The sequence below is a fragment of the Salvelinus namaycush genome, chromosome 28 (genome assembly GCF_016432855.1).
Source record: "Salvelinus namaycush isolate Seneca chromosome 28, SaNama_1.0, whole genome shotgun sequence".
In the NCBI taxonomy this organism is placed as follows: Eukaryota; Metazoa; Chordata; class Actinopteri; order Salmoniformes; family Salmonidae; genus Salvelinus; species Salvelinus namaycush.
The window spans coordinates 4,565,108-4,590,107 of NC_052334.1; the positions used below are offsets into that span (position 1 = coordinate 4,565,108).

At 47.6% G+C, this 25,000-nt stretch overlaps 1 protein-coding gene across 1 annotated transcript in view; it reads left to right on the plus strand.

Annotated features, from left to right (window-relative positions):
* The window catches only part of LOC120022995 (phosphofurin acidic cluster sorting protein 2-like), a 148,008-nt gene that overhangs the window by 120,122 nt on the left and 2,886 nt on the right, over window positions 1-25,000 (plus strand). The window contains exons 11-12 of the mRNA XM_038966947.1: window positions 7,160-7,322; window positions 7,574-7,836. Of these exons, the coding sequence (XP_038822875.1) occupies window positions 7,160-7,322; window positions 7,574-7,836 (426 nt within the window). The remainder of the gene's footprint in view (window positions 1-7,159; window positions 7,323-7,573; window positions 7,837-25,000) is intronic.

Below are 25,000 nucleotides of genomic sequence, written 5' to 3' on the forward strand. Positions count from 1 at the left end.
CCATCACAGGTGACTGTCTCTCTCTCTCGCTCCATTTACCATACCATCACAGGTGACTGTCTCTCTCTCTCTCTCTCTCCATTTACCATACCATCACAGGTGACTGTCTCTCTCTCTCTCTCCATTTACCATACCATCATAGGTGACTGTCTCTCTCTCTCGCTCCATTTACCATACCATCATAGGTGACTGTCTCTCTCTCCTCTCTCCATTTACCATACCATCCAGGTGACTGTCTCTCTCTCTCGCTCCATTTACCATACCATCATCGTGACTGTCTCTCTCTCTCTCCCATTTACCCAGACCACACGGTGGACTGTCTCTCTCTCTGTACCTCCATTTACCATACCATCACAGGTGACTGTCTCTCTCTCTCTCCATTTACCATACCATCATAGGTGACTGTCTCTCTCTCTCTCTCCATTTACCATAAACATCACAGGTGACTGTCTCTCTCTCTCGCTCTATTTCTTTTACCATACATCATAGTGACTGTCTCTCTCTCTCTCTCCATTTACCATACCATCACAGGTGACTGTCTCTCTCTCTCTCTCCATTTACCATACCATCACAGGTGACTGTCTCTCTCTCTCTCTCCATTTACCATACCATCACAGGTGACTGTCTCTCTCTCTCTCTCCATTTACCATACCATCACAGGTGACTGTCTCTCTCTCTCGCTCCATTTACCATACCATCATAGGTGACTGTCTCTCTCTCTCTCTCTCTCTCTCTCTCTCTCTCTCTCTCTCTCTCTCTCTCTCGCTCCATTTACCATACCATCATAGGTGACTGTCTCTCTCTCTCGCTCCATTTACCATACCATCACAGGTGACTGTCTCTCTCTCTCTCTCCATTACATACCATCAAGGGGACAAAGGTGACTGTCTCTCTCTCTCGCTCCATTTACCATACCATCACAGGTGACTGTCTCTCTCTCTCTCTCCATTTACCATACCATCACAGGTGACTGTCTCTCTCTCTCTCTCTCTCCATTTACCATCCATCACAGGTGAACTGTCTCTCTCTCTCTTCTCTCATTTACATACGCATCACAGGTGACTGTCTCCTCTCTCGCTCCATTTACCATACCATCACAGGTGACTGTCTCTCTCTCTCGCTCCATTTACCATACCATCACAGGTGACTGTCTCTCTCTCTCTCTCCATTTACCATACCATCACAGGTGACTGTCTCTCTCTCTCGCTCCATTTACCATACCATCACAGGTGACTGTCTCTCTCTCTCTCTCATTTACCATACCATCACAGGTGACTGTCTCTCTCTCTCGCTCCATTTACCATACCATCACAGGTGACTGTCTCTCTCTCTCGCTCCATTTACCATACCATCATAGGTGACTGTCTCTCTCTCTCGCTCCATTTACCATACCATCACAGGTGACTGTCTCTCTCTCTCTCTCCATTTACCATACCATCACAGGTGACTGTCTCTCTCTCTCGCTCCATTTACCATACCATCACAGGTGACTGTCTCTCTCTCTCGCTCCATTTACCATACCATCATAGGTGACTGTCTCTCTCTCTCTCTCTCCATTACTAATACCATCACAGGTGACTGTCTCTCTCTCTCCTCCATTTACCATACCATCACAGGTGACTGTCTCTCTCTCTCGCTCCATTTACCATACCATCACAGGTGACTGTCTCTCTCTCTCGCTCCATTTACCATACCATCACAGGTGACTGTCTCTCTCTCTCGCTCCATTTACCATACCATCACAGGTGACTGTCTCTCTCTCTCTCTCTCTCCATTTACCATACCATCACAGGTGACTGTCTCTCTCTCTCGCTCCATTTACCATACCATCACAGGTGACTGTCTCTCTCTCTCTCTCTCTCCATTTACCATATACATCATAGGTGACTGTCTCCTCTCTCTCTCCATTTACCATACCATCACAGGTGACTGTCTCTCTCTCTCGCTCCATTTACCATACCATCACAGGTGACTGTCTCTCTCTCTCGCTCCATTTACCATACCATCATAGGTGACTGTCTCTCTCTCTCTCTCCATTTACCATACCATCATAGGTGACTGTCTCTCTCTCTCGCTCCATTTACCATACCATCACAGGTGACTGTCTCTGTCTGTCTGTCTGTCTGTCTGTTCTGTCTGTCTGTCTGTCTGTCTGTCTGTCTGTCTGTCTGTCTGTCTGTCTGTCTGTCTGTCTGTCTGTCTGTCTGTCTGTCTGTCCGTCCGTCCGTCCGTCCGTCCGTCCGTCCGTCCGTCCGTCCGTCCGTTCCGTCCGTCCTCGTCCGTCCGTCCGTCCGTCCGTCCGTCCGTCCGTCCGTCCGTCCGTCCGTCCGTCCGTCCGTCTGTCGTTCTCTCCCTCTCTCTCTCTCTGTATGTGTGTGTGTGAGGTGAGACAGAGCAAGAGAGACGCATCATTGTGTTACATCGTCACGGCAACTGCATGACCCCCTGCGACCCCTCCCAGCTTGTTTACTTGTTTGTTGGTGTGCAACATTAAAAACATCAACAAACAGACAAAAACGATGCATGGTAATTACTCCTCAGAGGAGCCTGAAACATTATAATTATACACAGATATACTGCTGGACCGAGAGAGACTGTGTGTTTGGAGATAGAGAGTTTTTCACTTTTGTTCATTATATATTATCTGTTTATCCATCTACTTACTACTATACTACTATCTACTTATCTATCTACTTACTACTATACTATTTATCTATTTCACTTGCTTTGAGAATGTAAACATATGTTTCCCATGCCAATAAAGCCCTTTGATTTGAAATTGAGAGACAGAGAGAGAGACAGAGAGAGAGACAGGGAGAGAGAGACAGAGAGAGAAAGAGAGAGAGACAGAGAGAGAGAGAGAGAGAGAGAGAGGGAGAGAGAGACAGAGAGAGAGAGAGAGAGAGAGAGAGAGAGAGAGAGAGAGAGAGAGAGAGAGAGAGAGAGAGAGAGAGAGAGAGAGAGAGAGGGAGAGTGAGAGAAAGGAGGGAGGAGAGAGAAAGACTTGGCAGTAGAAAATCTTAACAGTATATTTGACCTCTCAGCTTCCCTATCAAATCTAAAAATCTCAAATAGAAAACCGAAGAAAATGAACAACAATGACAAATATGTTTGATAAAAGAATGCAAAAATCTAAGAAATAAATTGAGAAACCTGTCCAACCAAAAACATAGAGACCCGGAAAACCTGAGTCTACGCCTTCACTATGGTGAATCACTAAAACAATACAGAAATACACTACGGAAAAAGAAGGAACAGCACGTCAGAAATCAGCTCAATGTAGTTGAAGACTCCATAGACTCTAACCAATTCTGGGAAATTTGGAAAACACTAAAACAACACAACACGAAGAATTATCTATCCAAAATGAGATGTATGGGTAACACTTCTCCAATCTTTTTGGCTCTATAACAAAGAATAAAGAGCAAAAAACATATACATGATCAAATACAAATCCTAGAATCAACTATTAAAGACTACCAGAACCCACTGGATCTCCAATTACCTTGAATGAGTTACAGGACAAAATAAAAAACCCTCCAACCAAAAAGGCCTGTGTGTTGATGGTATCCTTAATGAAATGATCAATATACAGACAACAAATTCCAATTGGCTATACTAAAACTCTTTAACATCGTCCTAGCTCTGGCATCTTCCCCAATATTTGGAACCAAGGACTGATCACCCCAATCCACAAAAGTGGAGACAAAATTTGATCCCAATAACTACCGTGGAATATGCGTCAACAGTAACCTTGGGAAATCCTCTGCATTATCATTAACAGCAGACTCGTACATTTCCTCAATGAAAACAATGTACTGAGCAAATGTCAAATGGCTTTTTACCAAATTACCGTACAACAGACCATGTATTCACCCTACACCCCTAATTGACAACCAAACAAACCAAAACAAAGGCAAAGTCTTCTCATGCTTTGTTGATTTCAAAAAAGCCTTCGACTCAATTTGGCATGAGGGTCTGCTATACAAATTGATGGAAAGTGGTGTTGGGGTAAAACATACGACATTATAAATCCATGTACACAAACAACAAGTGTGCGGTTAAAATTGGCAAAAAAACACACACATTTCTTCACACAGGTCGTGGGGTGAGACAGGGATGCAGCTTAAGCCCCACCCTCTTCAACCATATATATCAACGAATTGGCGCGGGCACTAGAACAGTCTGCAGCACCCGGTCTCACCCTACTAGAATCCGAAGTCAAATGTCTACTGTTTGCTGATGATCTGGTGCTTCTGTCACCAACCAAGGAGGCCTACAGCGCACCTAGATCTTCTGCACAGATTCTGTCAGACCTGGGCCCTGACAGTAAATCTCAGTAAGACCAAAATAATGGTGTTCCAAAAAAGGTCCAGTCACCAGGACCACAAATTCCATCTAGACACCGTTGCCCTAGAGCACACAAAAAACTATACATACCTCGGCCTAAACATCAGCACCACAGGTAACTTCACAAAGCTGTGAACGATCTGAGAGACAAGGCAAGAAGGGCCTTCTATGCCATCAAAAGGAACATAAATTTCAACATACCAATTAGGATCTGGCTAAAAATACTTGAATCAGTCATAGAGCCCATTGCCCTTTATGGTTGGAGGTTCTGGGGTCCGCTCACCAACCAAGATTCACAAAATGGGACAAACACCAAATTGAGACTGCATGCAGAATTCTGCAAAAATATCCTCCGTGTACAACGTAGAACACCAAATAATGCATGCAGAGCAGAATTAGGCCGATACCCACTAATTATCAAAATCCAGAAAAGAGCCGTTAAATTCTACAACCACCTAAAAGGAAGCGATTCCCAACCTTCCATAACAAAGCCATCACCTACAGAGAGATGAACCTGGAGAAGAGTCCCCTAAGCAAGCTGGTCCTAGGGCTCTGTTCACAACCAAACACACCCACAGAGCCCCAGGACAACAGCACAATTAGACCCAACCAAATCATGAGAAACAAAAAGATAATTACTTGACACATTGGAAAGAATTAACAAAAAAACAGAGCAAACTAGAATGCTATTTGGCCCTAAACAGAGAGTACACAGTGGCAGAATACCTGACCACTGTGACTGACCCAAACTTAAGGAAAGCTTTGACTATGTACAGAGAGAGAGAAAGGAGGGAGGAGAGAGAAAGAGAGGGACAGAGGGACAGAGAGAGAGAGAGAGAGAGAGACAGAGGGACAGAGAGAGAGAGAGAGAGAGGGACAGAGGGTGAGAGGCAGGCTGGAGTCTTTTTGTTTCTACATGGCAGTCATACAGCATCATGTTGCCCATTTTGTTAAGTGTGAGTGAGTGAGTGTGTGTATGTGTGTCTGTCCTTCTCTCATCACTCTCTTCATGCAGAACAAACATCAGTTTTGGGTTCGCTGAAAAGTCAGGTTTTGGAAAATGTTTGTGGATCATTATAACTCTCTGTCAATTATTGTCGCTAGAAAGTCCTCCCCCCCCTCTCTCTCTCTCTCTCTCTCTCTCTCTCTCTCTCTCTCTCTCTCTCTCTCTCTCTCTGTCTCTCTCTCTCTCTCTCACCCTCTCTCTCCTTCTCTATCCCTCTGTCTTTCTCTCAGTCCTTGTTTTACCTGGTGAGCAGGTATCGTCTCGTGATCTACGTTTGACTTCTCTCAGTCCATTATTAATGCCTGACATCGTCTCCAAGGATCTAATCAATAATTAATGTCTCTCCAAGGATATCCTTGTTTCTCCCCCTCCTCCTCCTCCTCCTCCTCCTCCTCTGTCTCTCCTTCTGGAGTAAAACTAATAACAGGTGTGTCTTCTTCCTCCTCATCTTCGTTCCGTCTCTTCATCCCGGAGAGCCACCTGGGTGTGTTAAATCTGTGTGTGTCATCCAGCTGGAAGAGGTAACCCTTTGACAACGTGCTAAACGTGTACGTGTTTCATTTAGTGATTTATCAGGGCCTGTCTCTCCTCACAACACTGGGACCATCTTGGACTGGTTAGCAGAACATAAAGTCTCATCCTTCAGCTGTTAAAGTGTGTGTGTGTGTGTGTGTGTGTGTGTGTGTGTGTGTGTGTGTGTGTGTGTGTGTGTGTGTGTGTGTGTGTGTGTGTTTAGTCACACCTCTGCAGACCCGCATTCACACACGTTACATCTGTGGATGTGTGATAACAGCTTTGTCTACAGGTAATGATCACACATCTGAACATTTAACAGGTGTTTCAAGTCCCTGTTCGTGTGTGTGTGTGTGTGTGTGTGTGTGTGTGTGTGTTGTGGCAGCCGGCAGGGAGAGGTGAGGGGAGTGGTGATTGAGGGAAGATATCTGGCAGTCCATTGGCTCAGTTCCTTTCAGCAGGATTGCAACGGACCTGGTGGGACCTCTACCGAGGGCACCAATACATCCTGGTGATTCTTGATTATGCCACCAGGGACACGGAAGCCATTCCTTTGCGCACCAAGGCCACCAAGGGAATCGCACGTGAGTTGGTTATGCTGTTCTCCCGAGTAGACATTCCCGATGAGATATTGACCGACCAGGGTACCCTGTTCATGTCACGAATCATGAAGGATCTATGCAAGCTAATGAGAATAACCCAGTTGCGCAACTCAGTGTATCACCCTCAGACCGATGGATTGGTGGAAAGATTCAGTCAAACCCTGAAACAGACGTTAAAGAAGGTGATGGAGGCTGACGAAAAGAATTGTGACCAGTTGCTACCCAACCTGATGTTCTCGACCTGAGAAGTGCCCCAAGCTTCAACCGGATTCTCTCTCTTCAAAACTCCTGTACGGGAGACGACCCCTGAGGACTGCTGGACGTAGGCAAAAGAAGCATGGGAACAGCAACCATCGCCCCACCGAACCTTGGTGGAACATATAGGAGACATGAGAGATAGGATGACAACCCTGTGGGAACACATGCTGGAGGCCCAGGAGGCCCAAGCGAGGGTGTACAACAGAGGGGCACAACCAAGGGACTTTCAGCCAGGAGACAAAGTGTTGGTGTTTGTCCCAACCTCAGAATGTACATTTTTGGCCTGATGGAACGGGCCATATGAAGTCATTGAGAAGGTGGGTGAAGTTAACTGCAGGGTCAGACAGCAGAGACGCATCTGCCCCAGATTGACCATGTGAACCTGCTAAAGAAATGGAATGCACGTGATGCGCTCTACTCTTTTTCCCAGAAGAAGGCTACCATAGAGACCGAGCCGGCGGCCAATGGGAGAGCAGCTGAGCCAAGCCCAGAAGCAGGAGCTGAGTGGAATTGGTCAACCCGAAACCAGGATGTGTTCTCCAGTGAACCAGGACACACCGATCTGGTACAGCACGGCATCATCACCGAACCTGGTAAAAAAAGTAAAGTTGAGACCCTACCGCATACCGGAAGCAAGGAGAGAGGTTGTCAGGACCGAGATAAAAACGATGTTGGAAGCTGATATAATCGAAGAGTTGAATACTGAGTGGTGCAGTCCCATAGCGTTGGTGCCGAAACCAGACGGAACCATTCGATTCTGTAATGATTTTACGAAGGTAAATTAAATCTCAAAGATCGACGCCTACCCCATGCCTCCTAATTGATGAATTAATCGAACGGCTAGGGACCGCCCGATTTATCGGCATGCTCGACCTGACAAAGGGTTATTGGCAGGTGCCCTTAGCTCCCGAGGCACGGGAGAAAACTGCTTTCGCCACCCCGGGCGGTCTGTTCCATTATAAGAAGCTGCCCTTTGGACTGCACAGGGCCCAGGCCCCCTTCCAGAGGTTGATGGACCGGGTTCTCCGACCCCTTCGGAAGTACGCGGTAGCATACATCCATGATATTGTGATCCACGGGAGTGAGTGGGAGACACATCTAAACCAGGTGAGCGCAGTAGTGCAGGCCTTATGGGAAACGGGGCTAACAGCAAACCCAAAGAAATGTCGGCTTGGTCTGGGGGAGGCTGAGTACCTGGGGTACACGTTCGGGAGGGGATGTGTCAATCCCAGGTGAAGAAAGTGGAGGTGATCCGGGAATGACCCCGACCCCTCACCAAGAAGCAGATACTCACATTTGTGGGGTTGACTAGCTAGATTTTTCCCCCACTTTGCCTCCCTAGCCAGCTCCCTGACAGATCTGACCAGTAGCCGTCTGCCCGCCCAGGTGACGTGGACCGAGGAGACAGAGAAAGCCTTCCAGGACCTAAAGGGAGCACTGTGTTGGTGACACCGGACCCACAGGTGGTTCAGACCGATGCGTCCGAAACAGGGGAGGGTGCCGTTCTATCACAGCCCCAAGAAGGTGAGGAACACCCAGTCATGTACATTAGCCGGAAGCTGTTGCAGTGGGAACAAAGATATTCCACGGTGAAAGAAAGAATGTCTGGCGATCAAGTGGGCACTAGAAACGTCGAAGTAGGACTTATTGGGATGGCACTTCACCCTCGTAACGGACAATGCACCACTGGTTTGGATGTCAAGGAATAAGGACGAGAAGAGAGGAGGAGGAAGAGAAGGAGAGAACCAAACGCGATATGAAGAGTGGGACGAGAGAGCATCTATCTGCGAGATTACACGTTGGGACATGGACTGTCGGACTAACACCCTTGTGTCCCGGAATAGCTGAGGTCCCGAGTGTGAGGATTACCCCTTGGATAACGGAACGGACAAAGAGAACGGCTTGTGATTGTTGAATTCCTCCTTCTTTCCCCCGTGTACGAAAACCCCTAATAAACTTCCTCTTTGCAGTCTATTGGTGCCACTGATGCCTGTGTTGTTATTGAACTCGGGGTGACGTGGAACCCCCCCCCCCCCCCCCCCCTCACCCTTGACCTTGCTACAGTGTGTAGAACAAACCAGGAGAACAGAGATCAGAGTACTGTCTAATGTTAAGATGCTCACAGGGGTTTGTGATGAGGCAACATTTCTACCACTGTCTGTTTTTTTTATATCTACTATTAGGTGACATCATTGGCCTTTGTCATTTGTTAAAACTGTGCCGGCTGTGTGTGTGTGTGTGTGTGTGTGTGTGTGTGTGTGTGTGTGTGTGTGTGTTGGGTGTGTGTGTGTGTGTGTGTGTGTGTGTGTGTGTGTGTGTGTGTGTGTGTGTGTAGAAACAGATGGTATGCTAACCTCCCTCTGTTACGCAGGTGAAGGAACGTCTTGGACAGTGTGTGTGTGTGTGTGTGTGTGTGTGTGTGTGTGTGTTGTGTGTGTGTGTGTGTGTGTGTGTGTGTGTGTATGTGTGTGTGTGTGTGTGTGTGTGTGTTCTCAGGTGCTACCTGCAGGCGTGTGTTGGCTGAAAGAGAAGTTTCTGGAACAAAACAGAGAGAAAAGAAGCGTGTGTGAGACAGAAATAGAAATATATATATATATATATATTATATATATATATAATAGAGAGAGAGAGATGGGGTAGAGATGTGTCTCGAAAACGTATTGATGAAAAATCACTGTTTACTATCCATCCTCTCTCACTGTTTACTATCCATACTCTCTCCTTCTCTCTCACTGGTTACTATCCATCCTCTCTACTTCTCTCTCACTGGTTACTATCCATACTCTCTCCTTCTCTCTCACTGGTTACTATCCATCCTCTCTCCTTCTCTCTAACTGTTTACTATCCATACTCTCTCCTTCTCTCTCACTGTTTACTATCCATACTCTCTCCTTCTCTCTCACTGTTTACTATCCATCCTCTCTCCTTTTCTATCACTGTTACTATCCATCCTCTCTCCTTCTCTCTAACTGTTTACTATCCATACTCCTCGTCACTGTTTACTATCCATCAGCGCTCCTTCCTCTATCACTGTTATACTATCCATGCCTCTCTCCTTCCGCTCTAACTGTTTACTAAGCATACTCTCTCCTCTCTCACTGTTTACTATCCATACTCTCTCCTTCTCTCTCACTGTTTACTATCCATACCTCTCTCCTTCTCTCTCACTGTTTACTATCCATACTCCTCTCACTGTTTACTATCCATACTCTCTCCTTCTCTCTCACTGTTTACTATCCATACTCTCTCCTTCTCTCTCACTGTTTACTATCCATACTCTATCCTTCTCTATCACTTTTTACTATCCATCCTCTCTCCTTCTCTATCACTGTTTACTATCCATTCTCTCTCCTTCTCTATCACTGTTTACTATCCATACTCTCTCCTTCCCTCTCACGGTTTACTATCCATACTCTCTCCTTCTCTCTCACTGTTTACTATCTATACTCTCTCACTGTTGTTTACTATCCATCCTCTCTCCTTCTCTCTGACTGTTTACTATCCATCCTCTCTCCTTCTCTCTCACTGTTTACTATCCATACTCTCTCATTCTCTCTCACTGTTTACTATCCATACTCTCTCCTTCTCTATCACTGTTTACTATCCATATTCTATCACTGTTTACTATCCATACTCTCTCCTTCTCTCTCACTGGTTACTATCCATCCTCTCTCCTTCTCTCTCACTGTTTACTATCCATACTCTCTCCTTCTCTCTCACTGTTTACTATCCATACTCTCTCCTTCTCTATCACTGTTTACTATCCATATTCTATCACTGTTTACTATCCATACTCTCTCCTTCTCTCTCACTGGTTACTATCCATATTCTCTCACTGTTTACTATCCATACTCTCTCCTTCTCTCTCACTGTTTACTATCCATCCTCTCTCCTTCTCTCTCACTGTTTACTATCCATACTCTCTCCTTCTCTCTCACTGTTTACTATCCATACTCTCTCCTTCTCTATCACTGTTTACTATCCATACTCTCTCCTTCTCTCTCACTGTTTACTATCCATATTCTATCACTGTTTACTATCCATCCTCTCTCCTTCTCTCTCACTGTTTACTATCCATCCTCTCTCCTTCTCTCTCACTGTTTACTATCCATACTCTCTCCTTCTCTCTCACTGTTTACTATCCATACTCTCTCCTTCTCTATCACTGTTTACTATCCATATTCTATCACTGTTTACTATCCATACTCTCTCCTTCTCTCTCACTGGTTACTATCCATAGTCTCTCACTGTTTACTATCCATACTCTCTCCTTCTCTCTCACTGTTTACTATCCATACTCTCTCCTTCTCTATCACTGTTTACTATCCATACTCTCTCCTTCTCTCTCACTGTTTACTATCCATTTTCTATCACTGTTTACTATCCACACTCTCTCCTTCTCTCTCACTGGTTACTATCCATACTCTCTCACTGTTTACTATCCATACTCTCTCCTTCTCTCTCACTGTTTACTATCCATACTCTCTCCTTCTCTCTCACTGGTTACTATCCATACTCTCTCACTGTTTACTATCCATCCTCTCTCCTTCTCTCTCACTGTTTACTATCCATCCTCTCTCCTTCTCTCTCACTGTTTACTATCCATCCTCTCTCCTTCTCTCTAACTGTTTACTATCCATACTCTCTCCTTCTCTCTCACTGTTTACTATCCATCCTCTCTCCTTCTCTCTCACTGTTTACTATCCATACTCTCTCACTGTTTACTATCCATCCTCTCTCCTTCTCTATCACTGTTTACTATCCATCCTCTCTCCTTCTCTCTCACTGTTTACTATCCATACTCTCTCACTGTTTACTATCCATCCTCTCTCCTCTCTATCACTGTTTACTATCCATCCTCTCTCCTTCTCTCTCACTGTTTACTATCCATACTCTCTCCTTCTCTCTCACTGTTTACTATCCATCCTCTCTCCTTCTCTATCACTGTTTACTATCCATACTCTCTCCTTCTCTCTCACTGTTTACTATCCATACTCTCTCACTGTTTACTATCCATACTCTCTCCTTCTCTCTCACTGTTTACTATCCATACTCTCTCATTCTCTATCACTGTTTACTATCCATCCTCTCTCCTTCTCTCTAACTGTTTACTATCCATACTCTCTCACTGTTTACTATCCATACTCTCTCCTTCTCTCTCACTGTTTACTATCCATCCTCTCTCCTTATCTCTAACTGTTTACTCTCCATACTCTCTCATTCTCTATCACTGTTTACTATCCATACTCTCTCCTTCTCTATCACTGTTTACTATCCATCCTCTCTCCTTCTCTCTCACTGTTTACTATCCATCCTCTCTCCCTCTCTGTCACTGTTTACTATCCACACTCTCTCCTTATCTCTCACTGTTTACTATCCATCATCTCTTCTTCTCTCTAACTGTTTACTATCCATACTCTCGCACTGTTTACTATCCATCCTCTCTCCTTCTCTCTCACTGTTTACTATCCATCCTCTCTCCTTCTCTCTCACTGTTTACTATCCATCCTCTCTCCCTCTCTGTCACTGCTTACTATCCATCCTCTCTCCTTCTCTGTCACTGTTTACTATCCATCCTCTCTCCTTCTCTCTCACTGGTTACTATCCATACTCTCTCCTTCTCTCTCACTGTTTACTATCCATCCTCTCTCCTTCTCTCTAACTGTTTACTATCCATACTCTCTCCTTCTCTCTCACTGTTTACTATCCACACTCTCTCCTTCTCTATCACTGTTTACTATCCATCCCCTCTCCTTCTCTCTCACTGTTTACTATCCATCCTCTCTCCCTCTCTGTCACTGTTTACTATCCATCCTCTCTCCCTCTCTGTCACTGCTTACTATCCATCCTCTCTCCCTCTCTGTCACTGTTTACTATCCATCCTCTCTCCCTCTCTGTCACTGCTTACTATCCATCCTCTCTCCTTCTCTCTCACTTTTTACTATCCATCCTCTCTCCCTCTCTGTCACTGTTTACTATCCATCCTCTCTCCCTCTCTGTCACTGTTTACTATCTATACTCTCTCCTTCTCTCTCACTGTTTACTATCCACACTCTCTCCTTCTCTCTCACTGTTTACTATCCACACTCTCTCCTTCTCTATCACTGTTTACTATCCATCCGCTCTCCTTCTCTCTCACTGGTTACTATCCATACTCTCTCCTTCTCTCTCACTGGTTACTATCCATACTCTCTCACTGGTTACTCTCCATACTCTCTCAGCCTTTGTCACTCTTTCTGACACACAGAAACACACACACAAACATCTTCTCATAAAGTGTTCTCATAATAAAACAAAGCCTCATAGTGTAGTTGCTTTTTAATTAATAATCAACCTGTTTAAATGCCAGATATTCACCACATAATAATCACAGCTCATTAAAATAATTAAAAACTTCTAATCCATCAGTTTCCCGAGTTTTTTCTACGACTCTGTGTGTGTGTGTTTATATATATGTGTGTGTGTGTGTGTGTGTGTGTGTGTGTGTGTGTGTGTGTCTGTGTGTGTATATATATGTGTGTGTGTGTGTGTGTGTGTGTGTGTGTGTGTGTGTGTGTGTATTTATGTTTATATATATGTGTGTGTGTGTGTGTGTGTGTGTGTCTGTGTGTGTATATATATGTGTGTGTGTGTGTGTGTGTGTATGTGTGTGTGTGTGTCTGTGTGTGTATATATATGTGTGTGTGTGTGTGTGTATGTGTGTGTGTGTGTCTGTGTGTGTGTGTATTTATGTTTATATATATGTGTGTGTGTGTGTGTGTGTGTGTGTCTGTGTGTTTATATATATGTGTGTGTGTGTGTGTGTGTGTGTGTGTGTGTGTGTGTGTGTGTGTGTGTGTGTGTGTGTATTTATGTTTATATATATGTGTGTGTGTGTGTGTGTGTGTGTGTGTGTGTGTTTATATATATGTGTGTGTGTGTGTGTGTGTGTGTGTGTGTGTGTGTGTGTGTGTGTGTGTGTCTGTGTGTTTATATATGTGTGTGTGTGTGTGTGTGTGTTTGTGTATAGGCTTGGATCAATTCACAAAGATACGTTGTATAATGAGTGCATAAAGAACATGTCCTTAAGACAGATACAACAGACAGACACGTCCTTAAGACAGACACACGTCCTTAAGACAGACACACGTCCTTAAGACAGACACGACAGACACACGTCCTTAAGACAGACACACGTCCTTAAGACAGACACACGTCCTTAAGACAGACACACGTCCTTAAGACAGACACACGTCCTTAAGACAGACACACGTCCTTAAGACAGACACGACAGACACACGTCCTTAAGACAGACACGACAGACAGACACGTCCTTAAAACAGACACACGTCCTTAAGACAGACACACGTCCTTAAGACAGACACTCGTCCTTAAGACAGACAAGACAGACACACGTCCTTAAGACAGACACGACAGACACACATCCTTAAGACAGACACACGTCCTTAAGACAGACACTCGTCCTTAAGACAGACAAGACAGACACACGTCCTTAAGACAGACACGACAGACACACATCCTTAAGACAGACACTCGTCCTTAAGACAGACACGACAGACACACATCCTTAAGACAGACACGACAGACACACGTCCTTAAGACAGACACGACAGACACTCGTCCTTAAGACAGACACGACAGACACACGTCCTTAAGACAGACAAGACAGACACACATCCTTAAGACAGACACGACAGATACACGTCCTTAAGACAGACAAGACAGACACACGTCCTTAAGACAGACACGACAGACACACGTCCTTAAGACAGAAACGACAGATACACGTCCTTAAGACAGACACGACAGACACTCGTCCTTAAGACAGACACGACAGACACACGTCCTTAAGACAGACAAGACAGACACACATCCTTAAGACAGACACGACAGATACACGTCCTTAAGACAGACACGACAGACACACGTCCTTAAGACAGACACGACAGACACTCGTCCTTAAGACAGACAAGACAGACACACGTCCTTAAGACAGACACGACAGATACACGTCCTTAAGACAGACACGACAGACACACGTCCTTAAGACAGACACGACAGACACACATCCTTAAGACAGACACGACAGATACACGTCCTTAAGACAGACACGACAGACACACTTCCTTAAGACAGACACAACAGACACGTCCTTAAGACAGACACGACAGACACTCGTCCTTAAGACAGACACGACAGACACACGTCCTTAAGACAGACACGACAGACACACGTCCTTAAGACAGACACGACAGACACACGTCCTTAAGACAGACACGACAGACACACTTCCTTAAGACAGACACAACAGACACGTCCTTAAGACAGACACGACAGACACACGTCCTTAAGACAGACACGACAGACACACGTCCTTAAGACAGACACGACAGACACACTTCCTTAAGACAGACACGACAGACACTCGTCCTTAAGACAGACACGACAGACACACGTCCTTAAGACAGACAAGACAGACACACATCCTTAAGACAGACACGACAGATACACGTCCTTAAGACAGACAAGACAGACACACGTCCTTAAGACAGACACGACAGACACACGTCCTTAAGACAGAAATGACAGATACACGTCCTTAAGACAGACACGACAGACACTCGTCCTTAAGACAGACACGACAGACACACGTCCTTAAGACAGACAAGACAGACACACATCCTTAAGACAGACACGACAGATACACGTCCTTAAGACAAACACGACAGACACACGTCCTTAAGACAGACACGACAGACACTCGTCCTTAAGACGGACAAGACAGACACACGTCCTTAAGACAGACACGACAGATACACGTCCTTAAGACAGACACGACAGACACACGTCCTTAAGACAGACACGACAGACACACATCCTTAAGACAGACACGACAGATACACATCCTTAAGACAGACACGACAGACACACTTCCTTAAGACAGACACAACAGACACGTCCTTAAGACAGACACGACAGACACTCGTCCTTAAGACAGACACGACAGACACACGTCCTTAAGACAGACACGACAGACACACGTCCTTAAGACAGACACGACAGACACACGTCCTTAAGACAGACACGACAGACACACTTCCTTAAGACAGACACAACAGACACGTCCTTAAGACAGACACGACAGACACACGTCCTTAAGACAGACACGACAGACACACGTCCTTAAGACAGACACGACAGACACACTTCCTTAAGACAGACACAACAGACACTCGTCCTTAAGACAGACACGACAGATACACGTCCTTAAGACAGACAAGACAGACACACTTCCTTAAGACAGACACAACAGACACGTCCTTAAGACAGACACGACAGACACACGTCCTTAAGACAGACACGACAGACACACGTCCTTAAGACAGACACGACAGACACACGTCCTTAAGACAGACACGACAGACACACATCCTTAAGACAGACACAACAGACACGTCCTTAAGACAGACAAGACAGACACACTTCCTTAAGACAGACACAACAGACACGTCCTTAAGACAGACACGACAGACACTCGTCCTTAAGACAGACACGACAGACACACGTCCTTAAGACAGACAAGACAGACACACGTCCTTAAGACAGACACGACAGATACACGTCCTTAAGACAGACACGACAGACACACGTCCTTAAGACAGACAAGACAGACACACATCCTTAAGACAGACACGACAGATACACGTCCTTAAGACAGACACGACAGACACACGTCCTTAAGACAGACAAGACAGACACACGTCCTTAAGACAGACACAACAGACACGTCCTTAAGACAGACACGACAGACACACGTCCTTAAGACAGACACGACAGACACACTTCCTTAAGACAGACACAACAGACACGTCCTTAAGACAGACAAGACAGATACACGTCCTTAAGACAGACAAGACAGACACACTTCCTTAAGACAGACACAACAGACACGTCCTTAAGACAGACACGACAGACACACTTCCTTAAGACAGACACAACAGACACTCGTCCTTAAGACAGACACGACAGATACACGTCCTTAAGACAGACAAGACAGACACACTTCCTTAAGACAGACACAACAGACACGTCCTTAAGACAGACACGACAGACACACGTCCTTAAGACAGACACGACAGATACACGTCCTTAAGACAGACACGACAGACACACATCCTTAAGACAGACACAACAGACACGTCCTTAAGACAGACAAGACAGACACACTTCCTTAAGACAGACACAACAGACACGTCCTTAAGACAGACACGACAGACACACGTCCTTAAGACAGACACGACAGACACACGTCCTTAAGACAGACAAGACAGACACACGTCCTTAAGACAGACACGACAGACACACGTCCTTAAGACAGACACGACAGACACACTTCCTTAAGACAGACACAACAGACACTCGTCCTTAAGACAGACACGACATATACACGTCCTTAAGACAGACAAGACAGACACACTTCCTTAAGACAGACACAACAGACACGTCCTTAAGACAGACACGACAGACACACGTCCTTAAGACAGACACGACAGACACACTTCCTTAAGACAGACACGACAGACACACGTCCTTAAGACAGACACGACAGACACACATCCTTAAGACAGACAAGACAGACACATGTCCTTAAGACAGACAAGACAGACACACGTCCTTAAGACAGACACGACAGACACACGTCCTTAAGACAGACAAGACAGACACATGTCCTTAAGACAGACAAGACAGACACACGTCCTTAAGACAGACACGACAGACACACTTCCTTAAGACAGACACGACAGACACACGTCCTTAAGACAGACACGACAGACACACGTCCTTAAGACAGACAAGACAGATACACATCCTTAAGATAGACACGACAGACACACGTCCTTAAGACAGACACGACAGACACACATCCTTAAGACAGACAAGACAGACACACGTCCTTAAGACAGACAAGACAGATACACATCCTTAAGACAGACAAGACAGACACACGTCCTTAAGACAGACACGACAGACACACATCCTTAAGACAGACAAGACAGACACACGTCCTTAAGACAGTCAAGACAGACACATGTCCTTAAGACAGACACGACAGACACACGTCCTTAAGACAGACACAGCAGACACGTCCTTAAGACAGACAAGACAGACACACTAAGACAGATACATCCTGAAGACAGACACGCTGCACATTTGATTAGAGGTTAATTAAATTAATTGCTTTTTGTAATGAAAGACTTTCCATTTGTTCTGACTGTGTGTGTGTGAGTGTGTGTGTGTGTGTGTGTGTGTGTGTGTGTGTGTGTGTGTGTGTGTGTGTGTGTGTGTGTGTGTGTGTGTGTGTGTGTGTGTGTGTGTGTGTGTGTGTGTGTGTGTGAGCGTGTGTGTGTGTGTGTGTGTGAGTATGTGTGAGTGTGTGTGTGTGTGTGTGTGTGTGTGTGATTGTGTGTGTGTGAGTGTTTACTTACACTTTTTGTAATGAAAGACTTGAACTTGTCTGTGCAAGCAATGGTATCAGTTCAGTGAAGCTTAGCACAAAGCAAATGTGTGTGTGCGTGTTTGTGTGTGTGCGTGTGTGTGTGTGTGTGTGTGTGTGCATGTTTGTTGACACAAAGTAAATGACAAACGATGGGCAAGTTTAGAGAGCAAACAAAAGGAGGGATGAACAGAATATAAGTATATAGATATATATATAATATAAGCCAGAGGAGAGAAGGAAAGGAGCAGAGACAGGAAGCCTGATGACAGATCAGGAGGAGAGGTGCAGAGACAGGAAGCCTGATGACAGATCAGGAGGAGAGGAGCAGAGACAGGAAGCCTGATGACAGATCAGGAGGAGAGGTGCAGAGACAGGAAGCCTGATGACAGAACAGGAGGAGAGGAGCAGAGACAGGAAGCCCGATGACAGAACAGGAGGAGAGGTGCAGAGACAGGAAACCTGATGACAGAACAGGAGGAGAGGTGCAGAGACAGGAAGCCCGATGACAGAATAGGAGGAGAGGAGCAGAGACAGGAAGCCTGATGACAGAACAGGAGGAGAGGAGCAGAGACAGGAAGCCCGATGACAGAACAGGAGGAGAGGAGCAGAGACAGGAAGCCCGATGACAGAACAGGAGGAGAGGAGCAGAGACAGGAAGCCTGATGACAGAACAGGAGGAGAGGAGCAGAGACAGGAAGCCTGATGACAGATCAGGAGGAGAGGTGCAGAGACAGGAAGCCTGATGACAGATCAGGAGGAGAGGAGCAGAGACAGGAAGCTTGATGACAGATCAGGAGGAGAGGTGCAGAGACAGGAAGCCTGATGACAGATCAGGAGGAGAGGAGCAGAGACAGGAAGCCTGATGACAGATCAGGAGGAGAGGTGCAGAGACAGGAAGCCCGATGACAGAACAGGAGGAGAGGTGCAGAGACAGGAAGCCTGATGGCAGAACAGGAGGAGAGGAGCAGAGACAGGAAGCCTGATGACAGAACAGGAGGAGAGGAGCAGAGACAGGAAGCCTGATGACAGATCAGGAGGAGAGGTGCAGAGACAGGAAGCCCGACGACAGAACAGGAGGAGAGGAGCAGAGACAGGAAGCCTGATGAGAGATCAGGAGGAGTGGTGCAGAGACAGGAAGCCCGATGACAGAACAGGAGGAGAGGAGCAGAGACAGGAAGCTCGACGACAGAATAGGAGGAGAGGTGCAGAGACAGGAAGCCCGATGACAGAACAGGAGGAGAGGAGCAGAGACAGGAAGCCCGATGACAGAACAGGAGGAGAGGAGCAGAGACAGGAAGCCTGATGACAGAATAGGAGGAGAGGTGCAGAGACAGGAAGCCCGACGACAGAACAGGAGGAGAGGTGCAGAGACAGGAAGCCCGATGACAGATCAGGAGGAGAGGAGCAGAGACAGGAAGCCCGATGACAGAACAGGAGGAGAGGAGCAGAGACAGGAAGCCTGATGACAGAACAGGAGGAGAGGAGCAGAGACAGGAAGCATGATGACAGAACAGGAGGAGAGGAGCAGAGACAGGAAGCCCGATGACAGAACAGGAGGAGAGGAGCAGAGACAGGAAGCCCGATGACAGAACAGGAGGAGAGGAGCAGAGACAGGAAGCCTGATGACAGAATAGGAGGAGAGGTGCAGAGACAGGAAGCCCGATGACAGAACAGGAGGAGAGGAGCAGAGACAGGAAGCCTGATGACAGATCAGGAGGAGAGGAGCAGAGACAGGAAGCCTGATGACAGATCAGGAGGAGAGGAGCAGAGACAGGAAGCCTGATGACAGAACAGGAGGAGAGGAGCAGAGACAGGAAGCCCGACGACAGAACAGGAGGAGAGGAGCAGAGACAGGAAGCCCGATGACAGATCAGGAGGAGAGGTGCAGAGACAGGAAGCCCGATGACAGAACAGGAGGAGAGGTGCAGAGACAGGAAGCCCGATGACAGAACAGGAGGAGAGGAGCAGAGACAGGAAGCCCGATGACAGAACAGGAGGAGAGGAGCAGAGACAGGAAGCCCGATGACAGAACAGGAGGAGAGGAGCAGAGACAGGAAGCCTGATGACAGAACAGGAGGAGAGGAGCAGAGACAGGAAGCCTGATGAGAGAACAGGAGGAGAGGAGCAGAGACAGGAAGCCTGATGAGAGAACAGGAGGAGAGGAGCAGAGACAGGAAGCCTGATGACAGAACAGGAGGAGAGGTGCAGAGACAGGAAGCCTGATGACAGAACAGGAGGAGAGGACCAGAGACAGGAAGCCTGATGACAGAATAGGAGGAGAGGTGCAGAGACAGGAAGCCTGATGACAGAATAGGAGGAGAGGTGCAGAGACAGGAAGCCTGATGACAGAATAGGAGGAGAGGTGCAGAGACAGGAAGCCTGATGACAGAATAGGAGGAGAGGTGCAGAGACAGGAAGCCTGATGACAGAATAGGAGGAGAGGTGCAGAGACAGGAAGCCTGATGACAGAATAGGAGGAGAGGTGCAGAGACAGGAAGCCTGATGACAGAATAGGAGGAGAGGAGCAGAGACAGGAAGCCTGATGACAGAACAGGAGGAGAGGTGCAGAGACAGGAAGCCCGATGACAGAACAGGAGGAGAGGAGCAGAGACAGGAAGCTCGACGACAGAATAGGAGGAGAGGAGCAGAGACAGGAAGCCTGATGAGAGATCAGGAGGAGAGGAGCAGAGACAGGAAGCTTGATGACAGAACAGGAGGAGAGGAGCAGAGACAGGAAGCCCGATGACAGAACAGGAGGAGAGGAGCAGAGACAGGAAGCCTGATGAGAGATCAGGAGGAGAGGAGCAGAGACAGGAAGCCCGATGACAGATCAGGAGGAGAGGAGCAGAGACAGGAAGCCTGATGACAGATCAGGAGGAGAGGTGCAGAGACAGGAAGCCCGATGACAGAATAGGAGGAGAGGAGCAGAGACAGGAAGCCCGATGAGAGATCAGGAGGAGAGGAGCAGAGACAGGAAGCCTGATGACAGATCAGGAGGAGAGGTGCAGAGACAGGAAGCCTGATGACAGAACAGGAGGAGAGGAGCAGAGACAGGAAGCCTGACGACAGAACAGGAGGAGAGGAGCAGAGACAGGAAGCCTGATGACAGAACAGGAGGAGAGGAGCAGAGACAGGAAGACTGATGACAGAACAGGAGGAGAGGTGCAGAGACAGGAAGCCTGATGACAGAACAGGAGGAGAGGAGCAGAGACAGGAAGCCTGACGACAGAACAGGAGGAGAGGAGCAGAGACAGGAAGCCCGATGACAGAACAGGAGGAGAGGAGCAGAGACAGGAAGCCCGATGACAGAACAGGAGGAGAGGAGCAGAGACAGGAAGCCTGATGACAGAACAGGAGGAGAGGAGCAGAGACAGGAAGCCTGATGACAGATCAGGAGGAGAGGTGCAGAGACAGGAAGCCTGATGACAGATCAGGAGGAGAGGAGCAGAGACAGGAAGCTTGATGACAGATCAGGAGGAGAGGTGCAGAGACAGGAAGCCTGATGACAGATCAGGAGGAGAGGAGCAGAGACAGGAAGCCTGATGACAGATCAGGAGGAGAGGTGCAGAGACAGGAAGCCCGATGACAGAACAGGAGGAGAGGTGCAGAGACAGGAAGCCTGATGACAGAACAGGAGGAGAGGAGCAGAGACAGGAAGCCTGATGACAGAACAGGAGGAGAGGAGCAGAGACAGGAAGCCTGATGACAGAACAGGAGGAGAGGTGCAGAGACAGGAAGCCCGACGACAGAACAGGAGGAGAGGAGCAGAGACAGGAAGCCTGATGAGAGATCAGGAGGAGAGGTGCAGAGACAGGAAGCCCGATGACAGAACAGGAGGAGAGGAGCAGAGACAGGAAGCTCGACGACAGAATAGGAGGAGAGGTGCAGAGACAGGAAGCCCGATGACAGAACAGGAGGAGAGGAGCAGAGACAGGAAGCCCGATGACAGAACAGGAGGAGAGGAGCAGAGACAGGAAGCCTGATGACAGAATAGGAGGAGAGGTGCAGAGACAGGAAGCCCGACTACAGAACAGGAGGAGAGGTGCAGAGACAGGAAGCCCGATGACAGATCAGGAGGAGAGGAGCAGAGACAGGAAGCCCGATGACAGAACAGGAGGAGAGGAGCAGAGACAGGAAGCCTGATGACAGAACAGGAGGAGAGGAGCAGAGACAGGAAGCATGATGACAGAACAGGAGGAGAGGAGCAGAGACAGGAAGCCTGATGAGAGATCAGGAGGAGAGGTGCAGAGACAGGAAGCCCGATGACAGAACAGGAGGAGAGGAGCAGAGACAGGAAGCTCGACGACAGAATAGGAGGAGAGGTGCAGAGACAGGAAGCCCGATGACAGAACAGGAGGAGAGGAGCAGAGACAGGAAGCCCGATGACAGAACAGGAGGAGAGGAGCAGAGACAGGAAGCCTGATGACAGAATAGGAGGAGAGGTGCAGAGACAGGAAGCCCGATGACAGAACAGGAGGAGAGGAGCAGAGACAGGAAGCCCGATGACAGAACAGGAGGAGAGGAGCAGAGACAGGAAGCTCGATGACAGAACAGGAGGAGAGGAGCAGAGACAGGAAGCCCGATGACAGAACAGGAGGAGAGGAGCAGAGACAGGAAGCATGATGACAGAACAGGAAGAGAGGAGCAGAGACAGGAAGCCCGATGACAGAACAGGAGGAGAGGAGCAGAGACAGGAAGCCTGATGACAGATCAGGAGGAGAGGAGCAGAGACAGGAAGCCTGATGACAGATCAGGAGGAGAGGAGCAGAGACAGGAAGCCTGATGACAGAACAGGAGGAGAGGAGCAGAGACAGGAAGCCCGACGACAGAACAGGAGGAGAGGAGCAGAGACAGGAAGCCCGATGACAGATCAGGAGGAGAGGTGCAGAGACAGGAAGCCCGATGACAGAACAGGAGGAGAGGTGCAGAGACAGGAAGCCTGATGACAGAACAGGAGGAGAGGAGCAGAGACAGGAAGCCCGATGACAGAACAGGAGGAGAGGAGCAGAGACAGGAAGCCCGATGACAGAACAGGAGGAGAGGAGCAGAGACAGGAAGCCTGATGACAGAACAGGAGGAGAGGAGCAGAGACAGGAAGCCTGATGAGAGAACAGGAGGAGAGGAGCAGAGACAGGAAGCCTGATGAGAGAACAGGAGGAGAGGAGCAGAGACAGGAAGCCTGATGACAGAACAGGAGGAGAGTTGCAGAGATAGGAAGCCTGATGACAGAACAGGAGGAGAGGACCAGAGACAGGAAGCCTGATGACAGAATAGGAGGAGAGGTGCAGAGACAGGAAGCCTGATGACAGAATAGGAGGAGAGGTGCAGAGACAGGAAGCCTGATGACAGAATAGGAGGAGAGGTGCAGAGACAGGAAGCCTGATGACAGAATAGGAGGAGAGGTGCAGAGACAGGAAGCCTGATGACAGAATAGGAGGAGAGGTGCAGAGACAGGAAGCCTGATGACAGAATAGGAGGAGAGGTGCAGAGACAGGAAGCCTGATGACAGAATAGGAGGAGAGGAGCAGAGACAGGAAGCCTGATGACAGAACAGGAGGAGAGGTGCAGAGACAGGAAGCCCGATGACAGAACAGGAGGAGAGGAGCAGAGACAGGAAGCTCGACGACAGAATAGGAGGAGAGGAGCAGAGACAGGAAGCCTGATGAGAGATCAGGAGGAGAGGAGCAGAGACAGGAAGCCTGATGACAGAACAGGAGGAGAGGAGCAGAGACAGGAAGCCCGATGACAGAACAGGAGGAGAGGAGCAGAGACAGGAAGCCTGATGAGAGATCAGGAGGAGAGGAGCAGAGACAGGAAGCCCGATGACAGATCAGGAGGAGAGGAGCAGAGACAGGAAGCCTGATGACAGATCAGGAGGAGAGGTGCAGAGACAGGAAGCCCGATGACAGAATAGGAGGAGAGGAGCAGAGACAGGAAGCCCGATGAGAGATCAGGAGGAGAGGAGCAGAGACAGGAAGCCTGATGACAGATCAGGAGGAGAGGTGCAGAGACAGGAAGCCTGATGACAGAACAGGAGGAGAGGAGCAGAGACAGGAAGCCTGACGACAGAACAGGAGGAGAGGAGCAGAGACAGGAAGCCTGATGACAGAACAGGAGGAGAGGAGCAGAGACAGGAAGCCTGATGACAGAACAGGAGGAGAGGTGCAGAGACAGGAAGCCTGATGACAGAACAGGAGGAGAGGAGCAGAGACAGGAAGCCTGACGACAGAACAGGAGGAGAGGAGCAGAGACAGGAAGCCCGATGACAGAACAGGAGGAGAGGAGCAGAGACAGGAAGCTCGATGACAGAACAGGAGGAGAGGAGCAGAGACAGGAAGCTCAACGACAGAACAGGAGGAGAGGAGCAGAGACAGGAAGCCTGATGATAGAAGGCAATCTGAAGAGGAGGCTAAAATTAAAAAAGGACAACAAGATCTCACCGATTTTACCAATTTGACTTCAGATTCTGACTTTTAAAAATCCAACATCTTTCTGTTTCTCCAAAAGTCAAATTTTTAAGTGTTTTTATTTTACAGCTTGGGTTGCTCCTCCCACTCCACATATTTGTGTTTCTCCAAATGTCACATTTGTATTGTATTATGTATGTTCTAGAAGAAGGGTAAGACTAGACACGCCCTAATCTTTACATCAGCGTAACAGCCAGCAATCAGTCACAGTCTCGCGTCAGAATAAAACGTTCACCCGTTTCTCAAACGTCAAATTTCAAAAGTGTTTTGTTACTTCTTTATATCAGATTAAGTTACAGCATTAACT